Here is a 23,968-nt window from a genome sequence, read left to right on the forward strand (position 1 = left end):
ATGAAAGCGCCGACAAAAACAATTACGCAAAACATTTGATACGATTTCTTTTTAAATTGTTTTAGTGCTATTGTTCCCAAAGGCCCACAGTATAGGAAAAAGCCTTGACATTTCTCTAAAACGTAACTATCGAGGCAATAAAAAACATATGAAATATTTAAAAGACTACTTGAGTTATATTGTGACAGCGACGTGAGATTCGAACTCACGACCAGCGTCCCGCAAGAGAGCAGATCGCGCGGGCTTCACGGAGCACTGATGGACGGCGCGGCGGAGAGAGGGGAAAGGGCCTACGCGGCGAGAGAGTGGAGAGAGAGTGCGCGCGCAACTGCTGCGTACGGAGTAAGGGGGGGCGGACCCTCCCGACTCTTCGAGAAGTCCGTCGAAGTGGAGATATCCAGATAATTTCTGCACACCTGTAGAAATTTCTCGCAACTATGATTTCGCTATAAAAGCAGAAACGCCAGCGAACTCGAGCAGTTTTCAGTTATTCAGTCAGTGAGTAAGCCAGAGCAAGCAAGCCAGTCTTGTGTACCGGAGTTCGACTCGAGTGTGCGTCCGCAACTGTATCAGCATCCGAAGGCCTGAGTTCGAGTGCAGTGGACCGCAGTTGGAGGGACCTGAGTTCGAGTACAGTGGACTGTCTCTGAAGGTCTGTGGTTCGAGATACTGTGAACTCGAGTGACTGAGCTAGAAGAACTGTGAACTGAGAACTGATAGTTCTGATTTGTAAATAGTGCTTTGTAAATATTAGTTAAGATTAACAGTTCATTGTTGTTCGTACTAGTCCAAGTAAATTGTCATTGTCGTCGGTGGAGTGCTATAACGAATACTGTGTTGAGTGAAAATCCAATTGTTGACGAGAGCGGTTAAGGTGAATTGTAGAAAGGAATTATTGTTGGAAGAATAAATCCTAATGTGAGTGGAAATAAAATTCACAATATTTTAGTGTTTGGATTAAAATATTGAGTTTCTGAATGAAACCAAAGAAACATGTGGTAATAATATAATTACAATTATCCTTAAGTTGATATCCGCTTATATTTTTATTAAAGAGAAAGATTGGCGCGGTTTAGAAAAGGCACTTCAAATACTGACACCCTTTAACACAATAATCACAATCCTGTCCGGTGAAGAATCTGAACAAGTTATGTTGGACAGTAAACTTTAACCCATTGATAGCCCACGTTTCTTTTGTTTCATTCTGAAGCTCCCTTAATATATTTTACGTTAAACTAAACCGATTAGAATAATAATAGACAAACACTATTTGCCATTAAACGAGAGTTTCTAGGAGAACTACAGTACAGGGTGCGTCAGAAAGAACGGATGGATTTCACATGGCAAGAAAATTGTAAAGATTCATCAAATCAAAAATTTATTGTTATCAACATATTCACCAATACATGCAGTTTATTTATGTAAAACAACATTATCCATATGATGTCCTTGGCTTTCAATACAGGCATCGAGGCGTTTTCTGATGTTCGCCATCACTTTCACAGTCATAGCTGGTGCAATTGCCACGATTTCTTCACGAATCGCTGTCTTCAGTTCGTCCAGTATATGTGATCGATGTTTACAAACTTACGCCTTCAAATGGTCCCAAAGAAAGAAGTCGCAGGGCGCGAGATCTTACCGTAGCCTCGGACAATCTCAGTGCGATAGAATTTCGTCCAGGTGATTTCTTCTTTAATGTTGAACCTGTGATACGAAATGAAGCCACCCACCGCAAAATTGTATTCCGAGTTGGAATCCTAGCGTGACATCCGATGTCGAAATGAGTCCTGAGTGGCGATCACAGACTCTTCATTTTTCAAAAATGTCTCTACGATGAAAGCACGTTGTACACCAGACCAACACCATGTTCTCAACTGAAACTGCATTCTATGGCTGACCCAACAGTCGTGGTCCCCCTCACTATATCTCTCTCCTCGTTGCGTATCGATAGTTTGAAATCCATCCGTTCTTTCTGACGCACCCTTTATAAATGTTTACATTAGCTACTGAAAAGCTTTACTTCTGCGTTAGTTTTGCAGTTAGATTGAATGTTATTAATTTGATCAATGACATAAAACTAATACGCTTTTCCACATACACTATGAATTTCAAAACTAGAAAAAAAAATCTGTCAGCTGACGTAGCACTTCAAGCAAAACAAAAAAAAAAGAGCCGAAGAAAGAGAGAGAGATTAACATAAAAGAGAGATTAAACAACAACAAATTAGAACTTATTTTAAAAGATACGCGGACGTCAGCGGACTCGAATCACTGCCTGATCCGATTAAAGGAATGCTCAGCGGAAAGTGTATGTCTGCGCCGCAGCACATATACAACCTGCGCTGCATCAATCGGAGGTAATCCGGAGGTCTCCGATTGAAAGCGCGCAAACAACCGCTCCGGAGAAAACCTAATCATAAGCAGCACTACAAGTATCTCTCCCCCTTCTCCACAGCTATTAGGATGTCACGAGCGTAATCACTGCCGTTCGAGGTTTGGTCACCGCTGTACAGTGGGACGGACTGCGATTCTAGCCGGAACAAAATCTAATATTGATAAATTCCTTTCGAATCGTTGAAAATAGCAAAATGAAGTTAAATTATTGTGACATTTGATGAAATATTTGTATGAGAATTATTATTTTAGTATAGAATGCCTATTTATTAAAAAGAATCGTACAGTAATAGAAATTGCATACAACTAATGCAAATAAAAAATTGAAGTAAATAGAAATTATTTTACAGATTACTGCGAAGAGAAAAGAAATATATGTAGTAAATTTTATGACTCGTGTTTAGAAATCTGAAGCGTCTGTTGTATCTCCAGAAGTGTCGGACCCGCTAGCGCTACTGTCGTCCTCATCTTGGGGTTGCAGTTGAGCAGTGCTGTTGTTGGCACTCGCAGCTGGTACTTGTAGCAGTTTAATTATCTCAAATTACATTTTTGATTTTCTTGTATTTGGATGTCGATTGATCTGGGATATGATGGGATCAGAAGATACTAACAACATGTGTAGGACATCTTCTAAGTTTCTCTCACGAGAACACTTCCTAGCGTGGTCTAACCTGTAACTTACTTTTGTAAATGTTTGTGTCTTGCCTCTTGCAGTTTCTGCAATTTTTCCTACATGTATAAGTATCTTATGCACGCTAGATGGCATGGATATATCTATTGTACATATAAATGGGCTGTATCAATGGTGTACTTCTCAAACGCCTCAACATACTGTATATTGAATATCCACATGAAATGGTGCATAAAATTACAGAAAATATGTGAATGAGGTCTTACTAATGCCCGTAATATTGGCTATAATTTGTGGGTTTTCAAAAAAACCAACGTGCTATATTGCCATCATTTGATGTCCCAGGGCCACCAGATTTCGGTTTGTCAATAAGAAGATCTAATTGTGAGCGAAATCTAGAAATAAGCCCCTGTTTTCTAGCTTCAAAAATATCTTTGTTGTTGCCTCTGACCTGCTAAGAACAATGTTTTTTTAGACAATAATCCTTTTTACGGTGACACTGCATCTAACGCCTGTTAAAATTACTTCGAATATTTTTCAAAATATTATGAATGCACTTCCCAGTATTAGAATCACATGTTTCAATACATAATTTGTTCAAAACATATCTATATAGTTAATCCAAGTCGCCACTTTTATTGGCAAGTATTGGAAATAGATCACGGAGCGAAATCACCGGTAGCGGTTCCGAGTCTGAAAAAAATTAACCACATGCAGAGCGGTCAGTAGGAGCAAATGAAACTAGGTTAGTTTTAAAGTGCATACTTAAACCTACATTCTGACATAAAAATAAATGTGACTGCGTGACTCTCCTATTATAAGTCAACATTTACTTTGAGAAATAGTTTAAAAAAAAATCGCATTTACCTCCGTTGAGTTAGCATGCCATTTCTAAAAATTGAAAGTTATTATGAACATAAAATTTATATAATAATTATCTACCAACCTTGTTCTTCATTTTCCATTTCAGAATCACAAAATATTTCACCCCCAGATCACAGAAAACAAGCTTGCTTCTTACACTATTTCAGCGTGGCTGAGCAATAAAACTGGTTACGGAGGGGAATCCTCGTTAACATCATTGTGTGACGTCCGTATGTTTAGTGTCAAAGCTTCTTTCTCATAGATAAGCATTCTGTGATTCGTTAGCAACAACTTGAGATAGGACATGCGTAAAAATGAGAACATGTGAAAATTGATTTTGTTCCGGCTAGAATCGCGATCCGGCCCACTGTGCCCTGCCCCGTATCAACGTTAAAACGCTACAAACTATACATTGCAGTTTAAATTACTTCATGTAACTGTTTTAGGGCGCAGATGGTAACCCTAAAATTCCTTTTGGACCTGTGATCGAGAACGTGGTTGGAGAAGGAGACGAGAAGTTCATTTCGAAGTCTGCTTTGGAAACAATTCTGTCAACTCCCGGTGAACATCTCGTTCCCTGGATGGCTGGATTCACTTCAGGGGACGGCGCCATTCTTGTTGCAAGTATGCTCAAAACTGAAGGATGTCTGTTGTGTGCAAGTGGGAGTAGGCCTATGTATGATTCGATGAAAGAGTGATGGAACGGAGAAAAATTCTCTCCGGCACCGGGATTTGAACCCGGGTTTTCAGCTCTACGTGCTGATGCTTTATCCACTAAGCCACACCGGATACCCACTCCGTCGTCGGACAGAATCGTCTCAGACTAAGTTCCAACTCTTGGGTTCCCTCTAGTGGCCGCCCTCTGCACTACGTCATAGATGTCTATGAACATAGGACCGAAGTCCACACATGTGCTGAGATGCACTCGATATGAGTGACTAGTTGGCCGGGATCCGACGGAATAAACGCCGTCTTAAATCACGAAGTGATTTACGCATATCTTATATATTATTTTAATGTACCGAAGCACATATGATATTTCCATGCAGATATTCTGCGTCATCATACGATGAAAGAGTAATGGAACGGAGAAAAACGAGTGCACCTCAGCACATGTGTGTGGACTTCAGTCCTACGTTCATAGACATCTAAGACGTAGTGCAGAGGGCGGCCACTAGAGGGAACCCAAGAGTTGGAACTTAAACTGAGACGATTCTGTCCGACACCGAGATGGGTATCCGGTGTGGCTTAGTGGAAACCCGGGTTCAAATCCTGGTGCCGGAGAGAATTTTTCTCCGTTCCATCACTCTTTCATCGTATGATGACGCAGAGTATCTGCATGGAAATATCATACATACTTCGGTACATTAAAATAATATCTAAGTATGATTACCAAATTGGAGATTTCGTTCAAATTCTCGACAGGGATTTGAAGTGTGCCTCCCTACAAGAAGAACTGATCTTGCAGCTTCTGTTTCTTGCGACTTTTGACCACATAACCACAAGACTTTAACTGCCAAAAATAAAATTGAAAACCTCCCCGGAATTAGTATGTAAAGAACAAAACTATTATTCATGTTTCAGAAGAAAGGAAAATAATTTCAGGAATATATTTTATTAAGCCTATATTTACTAACAGAACCATTTGACTAACGAAGGATACAATCTTTTCCTGCTTATGACTAAAATAATTCATTGTTATAAATGAATGCTTCAAATGTACGTTTTCTACCAAAGTCACACATTTCAATAATTTCATGTTACATTCTTTTTCCGAGGAGGTCTTCAACTATGTATTTCTTCCAAGACAGGAAAAGCGAGATCGATTTGGTGCTGTAAGGGAAATGGAGGGAATAGAATTTTACCGAGGCACCTCCATCACATCATATTTGAATTTATCTTAAAAGAATATTCACACATTTTTTTTTTATTTTTGTGATTGTACACCTACCTCATTTTGCACCACATCAACAGTGACAGTGACAAACGAGAAGTGTCTGTAGGACTGCTGTTGAAGTGGCCATGAAGTCATTAAAATATGCGCTCCTGTGTACATAACATTTCACGGGATTGTTTGCGTTTTGTTCGGAGAATCTTTTTGAATTACTGAATTTAATTCACCGGAAACAACATTTCACGGGATTGTTTGCGTTTTGTTCGGAGAATCTTTTTGAATTACTGAATTTAATTCACCGGAAACAACATTTCACGGGATTGTTTGTGTTTTTTTCGGAGAATCTTTTTGAAGTAATGAATTTAATTCACCAGAAACAATATTTCACGGGATTGTTTGTGTTTTGTTCGGAGAATCTTTTTGAATTGCTGAATTTAATTCACCAGAAACAACATTTCACGGGATTGTTTGTGTTTTTTTCGGAGAATCTTTTTGAAGTAATGAATTTAATTTACCAGGAACAATATTTCACGGGATTGTTTGTGTTTTGTTCGGAGAATCTTTTTGAAGTACTGAATTTAATTCACCAGAAATAACATTTCACGGGATTGTTTGTGTTTTGTTCGGAGAGTCTTTTTGAAGTACTGAATTTAATTCACCAGAAACAACATTTCACAGGATTGTTTGTGTTTTTTTTCGGAGAATCTTTTTGAAGTAATAAATTTAATTCACCAGAAACAATATTTCACGGGATTGTTTGTGTATAACTTAAATATTTATTTCCTTTGTGCATGTCATAAAATATATGTTTTTTTCTCTTTCCTTACAATAGCTATGTTTCAAAGCGAAGCTGCAATCCAGAAGCTAGACGAAGACTTCGAAAACGTTGTGCATAACTTCCTTTCCAGCAGCAAGGAGACAAGCAAAGAAAGGAAAAAGACTGTCAGACGGATCCGGGAATTCTATTTTGGGAACAAGCCTATCAACAAGGACGCACGGAAAGCTGTGGTTGATGTAATGCATAACTTCTTACAAATTATATGAATAATTGGCACAGATGCATTATAGCGGCCAATCTCCTTATTGGTTGAATAGTATGAATGCTACTATCGATATGGACTAGTCCATAAGAAATCGATCAGTAAAAAGCTCGCATTTTTTAATATTCTAATTTTTCCCTATTTATACAAGGTGCTAAGGAGAGTGCATTTTCAAAAATATACTATCGAAAGTCAAACGGTTTTCGTACTATTGAGCGACAAATTTAGCGTATTTTATAAAAAAACAAGCATCTTTCAGCGCTCAGAATTCTGGGACCATTTACTGCAGAACATTGAACGGAAGCTTATTTTGAAGCTGACATTTGGTAGGTTATGTTAAGAAGCAATCCTTATTTTTATTATATACAAAGCGACAGATAATCTGATTTTACTTACTTTTAGGCTTTTTGCCAATTTGTGAAAATGTAAAAAAATTGAGAAAAAACCTTGCATTATTAAGAGGGATTCGGCATTGTTTGGTTAGTGGTACGGCAATAAGTTTCGAGAGTATTAAATAAATTATTTTCATACGCCTAGACTTGAACGGCGCAGTACCGCACGCACTGGCCGAGAGCTGAAGATAAGCGAGCGTTGGGCGTCATTTTACTCCTGTGTTTATGAAAACTTGTGATAAAGCTAGCCCAGCCATGACTGCTAGACGACACATCACGTGTTTATGTCTCCTGGGCTTGCTTATCTCGACTATCTCCCGTCTCACAGTCAGCTGGTTAGTTCACACGCGTACTATTTATTTTATTGATTTGAAATTTTCAATACTTTCTTATCAATGTACCACCAGTAACCAATATGTGTTTATTTGATTTGTACTTTCAATGCGGAATCTAATCATATATTTTAAAAAATATTGTTTCGTGGTCAAAGGCGTCTTAATGAAGAAAAATCTGAATTTCTCCATTTCCATAAAGAGTAAGAAAAACTGTTTACATGTCAATATAAACTTTAATTTCTCAGCATCAAAATAAACCATGATTTTGATCATTGGGTGAAAGGATTTCGGAGCCACAACAGTTTAAAGTTGTAAATTTTATGAAAATACGATAAATTAAAATATTATTAATTTAAACACTATGAAGTTCTGATGCCTCAAACTTTGCACAAAGCATTGTATCACAGTTGTCTACGGACAGAAAAAGTTTCATTGTATTTAAAAATTGCAAGGTCAGTTTTCTCTATATTTCGGTCGATTTGAGACGGAATAGCCCATATGTATTGTTGTTATAATCGACATAAAATATGTTGCCAACTTCTAAATTAAGTCAGTTTTATATTGTTGACTTGTAGCCTACTTCAAAATGGAAATAACGGTAGTAATAGTAAAACATATTTTTTCCATGGACCAAAATTATAATACTAAGTGACTAAAATCACAATAGTAGTAACAAACTGTTTACATTTTTTTATTTAATTTTTTTAATTTTGTATGATTAGGCCTAAGTGCAGCGTTACTGATGTTACTCTTGTCTAATCCGTTATTGTTAGTTTACCGTATTTGTTTTATTAAATTTAAATTATTGCGCCCTTATTATGTGTGAATAATCTACATTATAAATAATACGACGTTTGATAATACACACAATTTGAACTAAAAGCGAGATACATATAGTATATTATGAAAAATTATACTTACCTTATAGTTTTCATTACTGTTACAGTATCTAGTATTGTAATTAATTGAAATAAAGCACGCTCGCTTCATTACGAAATTCTTGCACATTCATTTAAGCACGTTTCAACAATTTTCAGTTGCATTGCACGCATATTTTGATGTGTCGACATTATAGGTTATGTTTACTCTATCAGCGTAAGGTATAATATTATTTTTGGTGTGAAAATTACGTTGTTGCAGGCAAAGTTCGTATGTGTAATACCTGTCTTTATTTCGATTAAATATTGCGCCCTTATGTGGTTAAGTGAATTTTTGGTGTTATAAACAGTAAATATGTGTAATAATATACACATGAAAGTGAAACATTGACTGGAATGTAAGGTAAATTACGATTAGGCCTAAGTGCAGCGTTACTGATGTTACTCTTGTCTAATCCATTATTGTTAGTTTACCGTATTTGTTTTATTAAATTTAAATTATTGCGCCCTTCTTATGTGTGAATAATCTACATTATAAATAATACGACGTTTGATAATATGCACAATTTGAACTAAACGCGAGATACATATAGTATATTATGAAAAATTATACTTACCTTATAGTTTTCATTACTGTTACAGTATCTAGTATTGTAATTAATTGAAATAAAGCACGCTCGCTTCATTACGAAATTCTTGCACATTCATTTACGCACGTTTCAACAATTTTAAGTTGCATTGCACGCATATTTTGATGTGTCGACATTATAGGTTATGTTTACTCTATCAGTAGGCCTACTTGCATTATTTCTATATTCGCAATTATGCATCATAATTAAGCATAACGCTACGTATAACTTGTAAATGCAATTTGTCTACACTTCAATTGTATTTATTCGTTTCATACGGTACTTCAGTCTGATTAGTTTAATAGGTTACCAGGGCTAAACTAGCGCTGAGGTAGTTCCCTTCGTATTCATACACCTTGCATATACTAATTAGTTCGGTTAGTTCAGGCTTTTATTATGCCTTGCTTAGAGGATGAAATGCATCTCCACAAAAAATAAATTCAACTGTTTTCAGTTCAGAAGTTATCGTAATTATACCTCAGCGCTCGTTTAACCCTAGTTAAGTAATATAACCGTATGTACATTTCATAGGAGGGACTGTGGTGAATTTTCTACCTATAAGTAAGGAAGATAACCGTGTTCTGAAGTTTATCCTAATTATATTCTTCTTTATTAAATCTCAAAATAGCTTTCGTTCTCAACTTAAAATGTTGGCGCAAATAGGTTATGTTAACATGGTGAATTCTCTTCACATAAAAATAACACAGTTTTATAATTATTCCTGCCACATTATGCAACAAATGAATGGAACTAGCCGGAACTTATGCACACATTGCATTGAATAACAATTTAATTGTATTATTTATTTGTTCCCTACTATACTGGATCGTACTGAATTCTATTTATCTAACCTACCAGATGAAGTAACACACAACCGTACGTACCTACACTTATTTCATAGGAGGGACTGTGGTAAATTTTCTACCTACAAGTAAGGAAGATAGATGTGCTAAATTAAAATCACAATATAAATAATTCTTCTTTATTAAATCTCAAAATAGCTTCCATTCCAAACTTAAAATGTTGATGCAAACAGGTTATGTTAACATGTAAAACTCCGTTCACATTAAAATAACACAGTTTTGTAATTATTTCTGCAACATATTATGCAGTAAGAAGTGAACGTATCTTATATACACATTACACTAAATAAAATTGAGCGCCGACACGCTATAAAGTAATACATTTCACTCAGCTCCGTATACTCAAATAGAAAAGCCCAACTCATCGAGTGACGTCACACATCCTGCATTACGGCCTGGTCTAGATCACGATGGCAGTGCTTCCGCTAATCTTTTTTTGCGTATAATGTCTGATGGGTAGCCCCTATATCAAATACCTTACTATAATAATACCAAAGAGCTAGAAGTTTTTTTTTATTAACAGGAACATGTATGCAAATCAAGATTTCAGGTATAACTCCCTGTAAAGTTGATTTGAATAATTTCGAGGGAAAAATTGTTCCGGAGCCGGGTATCGAACCCGGGCCCTTTGGTTTAACGTACCAACGCTCTACCAACTGAGCTCGAAATTATTCAAATTAACTTTACAGGGAGTTATACCTGAAAGCTTGATTTGCATAATACACGTCACTGTTCGTTAACAGAAAACCACAATTTAAGTCACACGGAGTTAGTGTGCACTCGAAGTTGGTTGCTTGACGGTTGTCAGCCCACTTTGAGGTCTGTGGATATAGAGGGAAAAATTGGATCGGTGTCGGTTACAGTTCCCGGGTAGCTCAGTGGTAGAGCGTTGGTACGTTAAACCAAAGGTCCCGGGTTCGATACCCGGCTCCGGAACAATTTTTCCCTCGAAATTATTCAGGAACATGTATGGTACATAAGTGTCAGCCTTAAAAGGCTTTTACTTTAACAGAGATGGTTAACAAACAGGAACATTTATATTTTTAGTTGAGGTGACCGATCTTGATAATAGTTGTTATTTTATACTCTTATTGCCAGGGCTCTTATCAGAGGATTGGGGTGGTACAGCAAGTCCTTATGAAAGTTTTCTGTAAATTTCTGTATAATGTCGTAGAATGATTCTATTTAAAGCATGTCTTGTAGTTGTTTATACTCGTAGAAAAATACAAATTAGTTTTTTTTATTTAGACCTAATAAATAAACAGAAGTTAAAATGTATTGGATATTAAGGTTTTATCAAATTAAGTTTTATTGTTGTCAACATGCCTTTACTAATTATTATTACAAAGATCAGATTACTATCAATTTTATCTTTGCAGTTGCCAGCAATGCGTATATAAAACATTACTGTAAATTCATTCCTAATATCAGATTGATTTTATCTCGGTAAACCAAAGAAAAAAATATGTAACAATTAATGACGGAAATATGAATTATGCAATATTTCTCATAAAATGCAGCTTTGATATAAAATAATAATTTTACATTAAATATTATTCAACATTTCTTAAGTGTTTCATATATAATTCCACATTAGTAACTCACGTTTTAAACAATAGTCCGAATCTCGCTATGTTAATATTTGTATATGTGGTCGTACTCCATCCCTCTGCGCTAGATGTCAGGTCCGCGATTTTTCGCACTCACGTCAATGCTGCTAGTATACATCTGCCGCATTAAGAACTAAGGGCTGGATAGTAGAAGAAATCTCCTGTCTAGCTGAAAATGGGTCAACGAGACGAGTAGATATTTTAGCGTACAATGCTGACACTAAACAGGGCATCATTGTGGACCCCACGATACGTTTTGAAGTAGAATGTCATCAGTCAGCCGAGGTCCACCTTGAGAAGAAGTCGATCTATGAGCCTACAGTCAACTATTTCAAGCTGAAATATGCCTTAATTCACGTTGAGATATTCGGCTTGCTCATAGGTGCTCGAGGGACTATACAGTACCAGCTTTTTTCGAAGATTTTCGGCGGCAGTTTGCTCTGCCAACATCTCTGAGGGATGACATTGTGATAATTGTGTTAAAAAAATCCTGCCAAATCCTAATTAATCACATGGTGCCACATTAATAGCAATTGTAATGTTCCACGCAATTTTCTTTGTTTCCCCCTTTTCTTTTAAATTTAATATACCCTCAATGGGTATAGTAGAAGCTCTTATCATCCAGTCTACTGTCCAAAAATCTGAAAGTTAGAATTTATAAAACAGTTATATTGCCGGTTCTTCTGTATGGTTGTGAAACTTGGACTCTCACTCTGAGAGAGGAACATAGGTTCAGGGTGTTTGAGAATAAGGTGCTTAGGAAAATATTTGGGGCTAAGCGGGATGAAGTTACAGGAGAATGGAGGAAGTTACACAACACAGAACTGCACGCATTGTATTCTTCACCTGACATAATTAGGAACATTAAATCCAGACGTTTGAGATGGGCAGGGCATGTAGCACGTATGGGCGAATCCAGAAATGCATATAGAGTGTTAGTTGGGAGACCGGAGGGAAAAAGACCTTTAGGGAGGCCGAGACGTAGATGGGAGGATAATATTAAAATGGATTTGAGGGAGGTGGGGTATGATGATAGAGACTGGATTAATCTTGCACAGGATAGGGACCGCTGGCGGGCTTATGTGAGGGCGGCAATGAACCTTCGGGTTCCTTAAAAGCCATCTGTAAGTAAGTAAGTAATACCCTCAATGGGGGGCAGTTTAGTATTATTATTATTATTATTATTATTATTATTACTATTATTATTATTATTATTATTATTATTATAGTAAGGTATTTCCCTATAATGCATCTGTTCCCATTGTTGCGTGATAGAAAAGTTGTTTAATCAGTGATCTGCCACACCACGCAAGCATTTTACTGTGATTGAGGTAGAAACACCTTCAATGTAATTAGTGATGCTCGCAGTATGGTTGAGTTTTTGTAGAGAATATAATGAATTATTTTGTGATAATGATTTAAAATAGTTTTCTTCAGTCTTGACCTATGGGTCTTTTATTCTATTGAACCAGATGTACACAGACCTGTATTTCTCCATTGACATGGACTCTGGTGTGAAACTTCATTCCAAGGCGGGCGCCACTGTGTACTACTACTACTTCGACTACAGAGGCGAGAACAGCTTCAGCTCAATTTTTGGAGGCACGAACGAGGATTACGGTGAGTTAGAAAACAGAACATGGGAAATTTAAAGTGAAACATAGGCTCAGCACCCCGCAAGGAACGTAGAAACTCAATATACAAGAGTATTTTTCTTAGGCCGAGTAGATTATTATACGACTTCAGGAGTTCGTAACATGAGGAGTAATTTATCGAACTGTATCTTGTTCGTTTGGAAAATAAATGAATGATTTTTACACTATTTTATACCCTCTAGTCCACACCTTTGGAGTAACGGTCAGCGCGTCTGGCCGCGAAACCAGGTGGCCCATGTTCGAATTCCGGTCGGGGCAAGTTACCTGGTTGAGGTTTTTTCCGGGGTTTTCCCTCAACCCAATACGAGCAAATGCTGGGTAACTTTCGGTGCTGGACCCCGGACTCATTTCACCGGCATTATCACCTTCATTTCATTCAGACGCTAAATAACCTAGATGTTGATACAGCGTCGTAAAATAACTCAATAAAATAAAATATATACCCTCTACCCAGGCGTCTCAAGGCCAAAGTATGAAAGTTGTTAGAGAGAGCAAATGTAGATAGCGTAGTCAGCTGAAGAGATAAGCGCAATACACGAAGATAGCCGATCGCTGATTAATGTTACAAGCATGAGCGAGCTAAGTTGTTACTGTCGCGGGAGAAATTCCACAATGCTGCACTTTTGAGTTGTACTGTCACAATAGATGGTTGTTTTCGGAAGGAATAAAATTTCTTAAGTAGTTTGCAATAATAATAATAATAATAATAATAATAATAATAATAATAATAATAATAATAAATTTATTTTCTAATTATATATCAATGAGTAAAAATAAGATATCTGAAGCATGAAGAACCATACATGTTACGTAATTATTTAAGCACAAGGAACTGGCCATCTTACCCCATTATCTTGGTATCACTTGTGAGGTTCAGACCTTTCTTCGGACAGTTGACTAAATAACAACAATACTTCATTTCTAGTAAATGGTTTTTGGTATCTCTCTTTTTTTTAAGTTTACACTAGGTATATTTAATGAAATAAAATTCAATTAAACAATAATACAATTTCAATTAAAGTTGTTGCTTGTTACATTACGTATTTTTATGATACGTCAATATTAATATATCATCATCATATCCCTCACGTATTAGACCCTACAGGATCTGTTACGGTCTCATGCCAGCGCTTTCGTGGTCTTCCCAATTTCCTCTTTCCTCTTGGTACATAAGTAAGAATCTGTTTAGGCCATCTAGTGCGATCCATCCTTTCGACATGTTTTTTTCCACTGAAGTCGATATTGTTGAACAAAATTAACTATAGGATCCATTTTGAGTTCCTGCAATATGTCCACATTTTTACGGTGTTCCAGCAAAGAGCATCCCGCTGTTCGTCTCATGAACCTCATTTCAGCTGTCGTCAGCCTTTGCTCATGAGCTTTTCTGATTGTCCATGCCTCGCTACCGTAAGTGAGGACCGGTCGAGCTAGTGTTTTATATACCTTTAGGGCGGAATTCATAGTCGTCACTTATAAATGAGTGAACCCTTAAGTGGTTACTTATACTCATTTCTAATTCATAGTTGTCCCTCATTCACATAATGAGTGATTACTTAAGTGAGCAGATCTGTACCCTTAAGTGACCACTCATTTTCAAAATGTATACTGAGAATGATTTTGAGGATTTTGTGGAGTTTGTTGAACGAAATGAGGAAAATATGTGTCCCAAAAAGGTATATTAGAGACATGGAGAATCCTCTGGAAATGTATAGTGAACTGAAATTTAAGAAGCGATATCGTTTTCAGATCAATTCCAAGTTCTTGCTCTAGCCAAATTGATCGTTATTTATTTATTTATTTATATAACAGGGCAAAGCCCCAATTACAATAGACAGTACAGATATTTGTTAAAAAAACATAGAATTGCATATAACATGAAAAGAAGAGATAAAGCAGATACAAGGTTAATTACAAATTAAAAATTAAAAAAAAACAAGTAGATACTACCTAAATAAAAGACACAGATCTAGATATAAATGAAAAATACTAAATAAAAATAAATTAAAAGGGGTTAAGTATAGATATCATTGCCAAAAATGTAAAATGTAGCTATAATTGGCAAATTATAGAGTAAATATAACACTATGTTAATAAATTCAATATACAGTATTATATAGTAGGCCTAATAGGCTTAATTAATTTATTTAAGAAATTCACTACTACAGAACACGTGTTCCAATTAGTAGGATATCTGATTATAACTATGACTAACACGCAACTAGAATTTAACATATCATGAAACTATTGCTGTATACAACTTATTCAGTACAATAATATTGATAACTCGTTGTCATAGCAACTCCACATGTAGAGCTGCTTTCGATTAGTTCAATGAGAGTCAGCTTTTGTTATGACGTCATGTCCGGCGCTGTAAGTGAGCACTCATTACGTGAAAATAAGTGTTGTCTATGAATTCGGAATTGACATAAGGGTTCCCTTATTATAAGCAAACACTTATTACTTAAGGGTTCACTCATTTTTTAAGTGACGACTATGAATTCCACCCCTAGTCTTGTATGTTTCTGAACATGGGAGGATTTGAAGACGGCGTTAATGACGCCAGTGATTTTTATAAATTTAGATATTTTGTTTGACATATCTTCATCAGTGATGTAAGAGAGGTTATAACCTAAATAGTTAAATGAATTAACACGTTCAATTAAAGTATTATTTATCATGATCTTACTTGGAATTGGTAATAGTTAAATAATATAGTTCGTGATGCTTTCAATAATTTAAAATAACCAAAACATCTTAGTCATTCACAAATAATCTTAAATCTGGTCTCAGATTATTTTCTCAAGTCCTTCAGTACTTCATTATATTTGTTACACTGGTCTCGATTCAAATCAGGTAACAATTTTAGATTAATAAAGTGGTAACAGTTAGCCACTGAAACTTGCGACTCCCATAATTTCACTCTCCCTACGAAAGCTTTTATTCCTTCATACATTTGCGGTAATAAGGACATCCTTTCCTCGGAGATGGACACAACTTAGTAGTGGTTGCAGATGTTTATTCAAACGTCGCGGTCAATGACGTCATCCGGAGATACACGAACTGCTCCCGCATCTTGTTCCACTCTTACATTAAAAAAAATAGAGAGAGGAGGAAGTGCTCCGAGGAGGCCTTATTGAGACGTCTGCTACATCTTTCAGAATTGAAATTGCTTCAAAATGCGTATTCTCCTATTCAGAAAGGATTGTAACAATAACAAGTTGCACCAAATCGTATTTTGTCATTCATTAATGTATTAAATTTTACATTTTCTGTGTCAGAAATTCCTTTCAATGGGTATCATATGATTGATTAATTGCTCCTCACATACATTTACGGTATAACGTATTAAATACAGACATTTTACGGGAAACTATACGTCTTCAGCTCAATGAATTCACAGAATGTTGCAAGTACAGATTCGTCTATTTGTACTCGCAAGTTTCCCTGAAAAATAAATGAAGAGTCCACTGCAAGAATGATGGATGTCACTTTCTTGTCGAAAATGAACCCAGACTGTCAATGCTTAGCTTAAGACATATAGAATGTACATAGAGAGTCATATGGCATTAACACTGATAGTCATTGTCCAGTAATGATCGGAAAACCACAGTTAAGCTTTGAGCGCTAAGCATTTCAAACTTTCAATTGCTTCTCCTGCAAAATGCATTCCAAATGACATCCATCATTCTTGCAGTGGACTCTTCAAATAAATATCAAATCTTCCTGAACTTGATGAGATTGCCAAAGACAAAGAATGTTAAACAGTAACATTTAAAAATGTCTTACAAGAAGTTTGCTTACAATAACCTAAAATTTACAGTAGATAATGTTTTACAATAATGAAAATTTGCAGTAAAATGAAAAACAGATAAAAAATAAAATATAATGAGAAAATTCAACTGTAATTTGAATTGAAGTACAAGTGTCGCCGTAAAATCTGCAGAGAACTCTTCAAAGCTATCATAGAAATTTCCTTAATTGAAGAACTCCCTCAAAGAAGGTTGTATATCATATGGAAAAGTGTATGATATACAACCTTCTTTGAGGGAGGTCTTCAATTGTTGTTGTTGGGACTCCAAATTTATGACAGAATGACACGAATTATTTTGTTGTGGTCCCTCTAGCGCCCACCATTAATCCGATGACTTCTATATCCCTGAGTTTATATGATGTTTAGTAATAAGGATAGTTAGATCATAAATTGTCCTTTAGATTAACCTCCTTGGGTTGATTCTGATGCGTCTCGAATATGATGGTCGGATCCAGAATAAAACATTTTGTCTCTCCAGGTTTAAATGTTATAATATCAATACGCCGAAAACTTCCGGTATCCGGTATTCCATTGACTTCGCCGGGCTGATAAGCATGAAGTGTACGAGGAAATTGTGTGCCTTTCCGCTGACATATCGAAGAGCAGATATCACTGTTATAGACAAAAAAAAATTGTAGACTTATTCTAGATCTCACAGTCCGTTTTGAGAACAGCGAGGAACAACCTAGAAAAGTCTGCAAAGAAAAATGTACCGGTACAATTCTGTCTCCAGTTCTACCACCGCGAAAAGTCGAAATCTCCCTACAATCGTTACGAAATTCCGCTCTACACTTGTAAAATTAATGTTGTTGTTTTCTAATGCCAGGCGTTTGACAATAAAGTCATTTGACTCTTGCACTCCAATATTTTTCAAACATATTATCATGGTCAGCCAATGAAGCACAGATTTTGAGGTGTTCCGAATCCATTTCTTGGTTTGAGTTGCACAATGGGCAGTTAGGGGACTGATATATTCCAATTCTATGCAGGTGTTTGGCCAAACAATCATGGCCTGTTGCCAATCTAAATGCAGCTACAGACGATTTTCGTGGTAAATCGGGAGTCAACTGTGGATTATGATGCAGAGAGTTCCATTTTTTCCCATGGGATTGTGTTATCAAATTTTGTTTGTTGAAGTCTAAGTATGTAGATTTAATCAATCTTTTCACAGAGTAATACGTAGATTTAGTAACAGGTCTGTAAATAGCAGTGCTGCCCTTCTTTGCTAATGCATCCGCATTCTCGTTTCCCAGGATTCCACAATGGGATGGTATCCATTGGAATACAATTCTTTTATTGAGTGATATTAATTGAAAGAGCATTTTCGTTATTTCTGCTGTTTGAGATGAAGGTGTGTGTTTAGAGACTATTGATAGAATAGCTGCTTTGGAGTCTGCCAATATAACTGCATTCTTAAATTTATTGATGTGGCATAGAAGATTCCTGAGACTTTCACTTATTGCAACGATTTCTCTATCAAAACTTGTTGTTCCATATCCAAGAGATCTATAAAGTGAGAAGAGACAGCACGTAACACCTGCACCGGCACCTTGATCTCTGGAGATCAAGGATCCGTCGGTGTATAAATGAAGCCAGTTTTGTGGAGAGTACCTAATATTAATTGTCTCTAAAGACAATTGTTTCATTATTTCAGTGTTTACTTCTGTTTTCAGTATTTCTTCTGTTAAATTTAGATTATATTCTATATTTAATAGAGTTAAAGGTAAAATTAATGTACGAAGTAGTTGGTGTTCATCCGCATTCATAGTACATAACAAAATATAAAAGTAGTTTTTCTTTTACATAGCGTTTTACATATGAGTGAAGTTGTATGTTTTATCGTATTTAACAACTAGAATTGAATTTTTTATTTTCAAATAATACAAGATTATGGTTTCCAAATACGAACTATATTTTCCTGCGTCATGTGAGTGTCTCAACTGGGAGCCAATCACGGGTATGACAGCAACGTGCTTATGTTTACATTATGATTTTTCTTACAGCGAAAACAGTATAACTGCATTTCTTCTAAATACAGTAGCCTACATAACATAACAAGACATCGTGCATTATTTCAGGGGTCTGCCATATGGACGAGTTGATGTACCTGTTTCCACAAGACCACATATTTTCTAATTCGACAAAAACTACGGAAGATGACGAAATGGTGGACATAATGACAACAATCTGGACCAATTTTGCACGTACAGGGTAAGTAATTAGAAATTAATATGTTGATTTTGTATTACTTTAAAGAGATGCATAATATTTCTCAACGTTACGCTTACAAAATTCCTCACATTGTTACCAGACATGGGGGTAAGTTGAAACCTGTCTAATTAAAGACATGTCGAGTTCAATACTTGTAATCCTGTAGGTAGGATAAAGGTTGGTAATACTGTGATGCGAGTAATATGTTAAGTTATCTACTCTATTTCTATTAGAGTGTGCAATTATTGAAGTATAATAAATGCAAAGGGAAGATTATGATTTAAGAAACTGTGATATAACTGATGAAAAATATATTATATCCTTCAATAAACCAGTTTGTCGGGGTTTACAAATTTGTTAAGCATATTAATTATAAATAACTTTGTTGTCGAAAAAAGGGCGTACAAAAAGTTTCACAAAGTTATTACAAACACGCAATGCTGTTTCTCAGCAGTTTCCTGTATTACATTTACTTTTTTCCTGAATGTTTGTTTAACTTGAAGTCGATCGACGTAGCAAGCTCCTTAACATGTAAACCACGTTTATTTGAAAACAACATTTTTCGTTATACGCCCTTATTCGGGCCATGCCCTCAATTGCAGCTCATATTTTAATTTGTAAGAAATCTGGATGTAAAAATCCCATTACCACTATCCACACCATCATTATAATAATTTTTGTTACCTGTACACTGACGTTCAAAGATACGTGACTCCGCTCATCGATAGTGTTTGATAATTCGTTCGTGTAAGTGTCGCTTCTTTAGTTATTACCATGGATAAATATATAATAGGGTGCGAAACTGCGGTCAGCACCATCTGGCGGCGGGGGTCTGAAATAAGATGATCAGCGCCCAACGTCGTAGGTGGTGAACATTAGAACTACGTGTTGGGTACATTACCCAGAGTTCTCTATTTATCCGTTCGAGATACTGCTCGATATGCTCGAAGAGACAAGATGGCAGACAGAAACTTGCTAATAAGTGAACATAAAGTGATACTACGTGTGTATAAGCAGTGTGTGTATAAACAGTGATGTTCATGGACGTTGTAAAAATAGCGTTGTTGAATGTATTGTAAAGTAATAGTAATATAATAAATTGAACTATCTAAGTAGTTCTTGCAGACTTTTCCATTGCGCTGTACAATAAATACCCAAAGAATACAATCCCAATTATCTAACCTTTTACTTTATTTTTTGTCCCTGTGTGGTTATATTTTAATTGGGTGGTGTAAAATAGATCGTCTCTTTTATCTTCCTGTTGGCTCCGGTAAGAATTTTCAGTAGAAGATGCTGTGAGGAATAAAACTGTAAATGTTTTATTTTAAATTTGGTTCGTTTTGAATATTGATGAGGCTGGGAGGGAATACTTTCTGCAGAGTTTAACGTTTTCGTCACCAGGTGCGCTGCTAAATGCATGGAGTAATTAGTTACTCTTTTCGCTACTTGGTGCGCTGCTAGATGTAATAACGCCCCTCCTCCCAACAGGTGGCAGCAAGATCAATTTCTACAACAGCGTCTCTAGTATGTGTTACGGGAAACTCAGTAAGTTTCGCATCCTATTATATATTCATCCATGTTATTACTTCTATGAATAGACAGCGAAGATAACAGGCATTGTCACCAATACTATATACTGTAAATATATCCTTATTATAAAATATAAAATTACATCCCCTCTAATGATTGTGAAAAAGCACTAGATGTAGCGGGAAACCGCTGACTCCGTCAATTGTGATAATAATTTATACCTAGTCTACATCGACATTTTCCCGAATACTTTTTTACCCGTCGAAATAATAGTGTCACCTATTGAGAACTAACGCAACTATTTCAAAGTCTGTCAATTTTTTTATATCTTTGGTTCTGACTTATCCCGTAGTTAGAAAGTCCGCTTACACGTTCAGAAAATTGTAGGTTAATTATATTTGAATACCAATGTACCACAATTAATGCATCTGCCTTATTATATATATATATACATATATATATATATATATATATATATATATATATATACAGAGCGTTCGCCTACGGGTGGAGCCAGGAAAGCGGCCTGCCTGCGGTGTCGCTTGCGGGAATCGTATATCCGTAAGCTTCCGCTTTCTATACTATACTCTGTAGGGTTTTAATTTTAAAAGTTCAGCAGCAGTAAAGACTGATGTTTTTGAAACACTAACTTCCTGTGAAACACGTCTTAGACATTTATTAGGAGAGCGTGTAAGTGATGCACTGATTTCATCAATTTTTTCTTCCGTCAATACTCCTTGTTTTCGCTTAGGAATTGTAGCATTTATCGACCCTGTTGTCCTTAATTTGTTAACAAGACGTCTAACAGTTTCTCTACCCTGAATTGGAGCACCCGGATATTTCACTTCAAATTGCCTACGCACCTCTCTACATGACTCTGTTTTCACATATGCATCATACATAAAAACTCTCTGTTCAAGCGTGAATTTTGCGTTTTGCATTGTTAACAAATTTTACACACACGCTGAATATTTAAGCAACTGTGTCAAGAAACTGCGCTGTATGTGTTAAATACTGCAACATCTGGCTCACAACTGATAACTTCTCGACCTTGATTGTCCAGCGTGTCTCAACAACTGCGTGCACAAAGCGGCGTATCAGTACATGCCGCTTTCCCGGCCCCACCCGTAGGCGAACGCTCTGTATAATATTATTAGAAATGTGTTACATTATTTTTCCTTAAAACCTTCAACTTTCTTCTGATTTTATTCTTATTATAATTAATCTACTGTATTATTTCTGCAAACTGTTGTTACCAGAAATCCTACTTCTGAGGCGTGCAACTTAGTAAAATGGCGGCCAGTTTCTTCGCCCAAATCTGTGGAGTACGGTCACATTGATTCCAGAGGACTGCGCGTGAAAAGTAATCTGCTGAAGGAGAATTTGAAGCTGTGGTCATCTATAGCGCTCACAGCAGATGGCCATAAGAAAAAGGACGAACTTTAAGAACTATTATTATGTACAATTATCAGAGATAATTATCCAAAACAAAATAAGAGCTGACAATTCTAATCAAATTGTTAATAATTTTAACAAATGTTACAATTTTCAGCCTTCGCTAACCTGTAATTTAATTTATATTAAATCCGTTACAAGTTTTTATGAATCGGTGCTATATTCCTGTAAAGATAAGCCTATTCTCTGTTTCAAAGCGTAGCAACTTTTATACACATTAGTCTCTAGGTATTCTCTGTTAGGAAAGTCAAATGAAACAGTCAAGAATGAAGCAATCTTGTGAAATATTAATTTTGTAATGCATAGTTACGGGCGTCATAAAAGGTTACAAATGTTAATAAATTATATTATTTCATTGTTACTTTTGTGTTAATTTCTTTATGATGTCCTATTCAACGGTGCTACTCTGGGGCTACGCATTGAAAACGCACCCAGATACACTTTTATGCTGCATCTATTGCAGAATATAGTTGTAATGGGACTTTCCCATTAATTTAAAGTACAGAATACTTACTTTTTTTTTACAAGATTTTACAACTTTTTATTGCAAGCAAAAAATTAAATATAATAACAAATATTTTACAATATTATTGTAATACTCGTATATGAACATTCTTCAGAATTCGAAATTGATTACCAATCTCAAAGTAAAATAGCCTACATATTACAATTTAACTTATTGTATAAATACAGTGTAACTGGGTCACACCCGAAAAAGCAAGATGCTTGAGGTCGGGTGTGAACAAGAATGAAAACTGGATAGAAGAAAAAAAAAATAAGTGAAATAATAGGCTAACAACAACAACAACAATAATAATAATAATAATAATAATAATAATAATAATAATAATAATAATAATAATAATAGCCTAATAATAATAACTTATTTACTTATTTATTTACTTACTTATTTACTTATTTATCTATCTATCTGTCTGTCTGTCTGTCTCTCTGTCTATCTGTCTGTCTGTCTATCTATCTATCTATCTATCTATCTATCTATCTATCTATCTATCTATCTATCTATCTATCTATCTATCTATTTATTTATTTATTTAGAATATTAACGTGCAAAACAACAGCACAAGGCCAATTACAGTTTAGCACAAGATACAAAACAAAACAAAACAGAAGAAATGATGATGAGAATGAATGATAGAAATGGCAGTGAGATGGAATACAATCAATATAATAGTCATCATTAATCTTTGATCAAATGCAACAAAATAAATAGCAATATTTGACAATAATAACAGTAAGGATATATCGTGATAAATTCAAAAAGTATATACTACACATTAAATGAATCCAAGCTTAATCCATGCTAATTAGCATATTTTATACATCTGCAGACTGGAGAGAGAGATTTTGAATTTCTATTATGAAAAATGTTATGAAATCTTAAACCCTTAGCAGGAATACGAAGACTGATATTGCTTATGAATGAATCACAATCAATATCACCCTTGATGACTTTACAAAAAAATAAATAATCAAGATCTTGACGTCTGGCAAATAAACTGCAGCAGTTAAAATATTTACAGTTAATCTCATATTTATAATCATCGGAATTTGGTAAAAATCTATAAGAACACAAGGAAATAAATTTTCTTTGAATATTCTCCAATTTAGCCGAGTCAGTGGAAGTAAAGGAGTTCCATACAACAGATGCATATTCAAGCTTGGATCTGACCAATGTATAGCATAAAATTAATAGACACATCGGAGTAGAAAAAGAATAAGTTATAGATCTAATTAGACCAAGCATTCTTAATGA

General features: G+C 35.6%; 1 protein-coding gene across 2 annotated transcripts in view; it reads left to right on the plus strand.

Annotated features, from left to right (window-relative positions):
• The window catches only part of LOC138709533 (esterase E4-like), a 124,527-nt gene extending 101,975 nt beyond the window's left edge, over positions 1-22,552 (plus strand). For both annotated transcript variants that reach the window (XM_069840362.1, XM_069840361.1), the window contains exons 6-10: positions 4,335-4,512; positions 6,615-6,796; positions 13,002-13,149; positions 19,074-19,206; positions 21,996-22,552. In XM_069840362.1, coding sequence (XP_069696463.1) covers positions 4,335-4,512; positions 6,615-6,796; positions 13,002-13,149; positions 19,074-19,206; positions 21,996-22,182 — 828 coding nt within the window. In that variant the 3' untranslated portion in view covers positions 22,183-22,552. The remainder of the gene's footprint in view (positions 1-4,334; positions 4,513-6,614; positions 6,797-13,001; positions 13,150-19,073; positions 19,207-21,995) is intronic.
• Positions 22,553-23,968: the final 1,416 nt, after the last annotated feature.

Source organism: Periplaneta americana, chromosome 11 (genome assembly GCF_040183065.1).
Source record: "Periplaneta americana isolate PAMFEO1 chromosome 11, P.americana_PAMFEO1_priV1, whole genome shotgun sequence".
NCBI lineage: Eukaryota > Metazoa > Arthropoda > Insecta > Blattodea > Blattidae > Periplaneta > Periplaneta americana.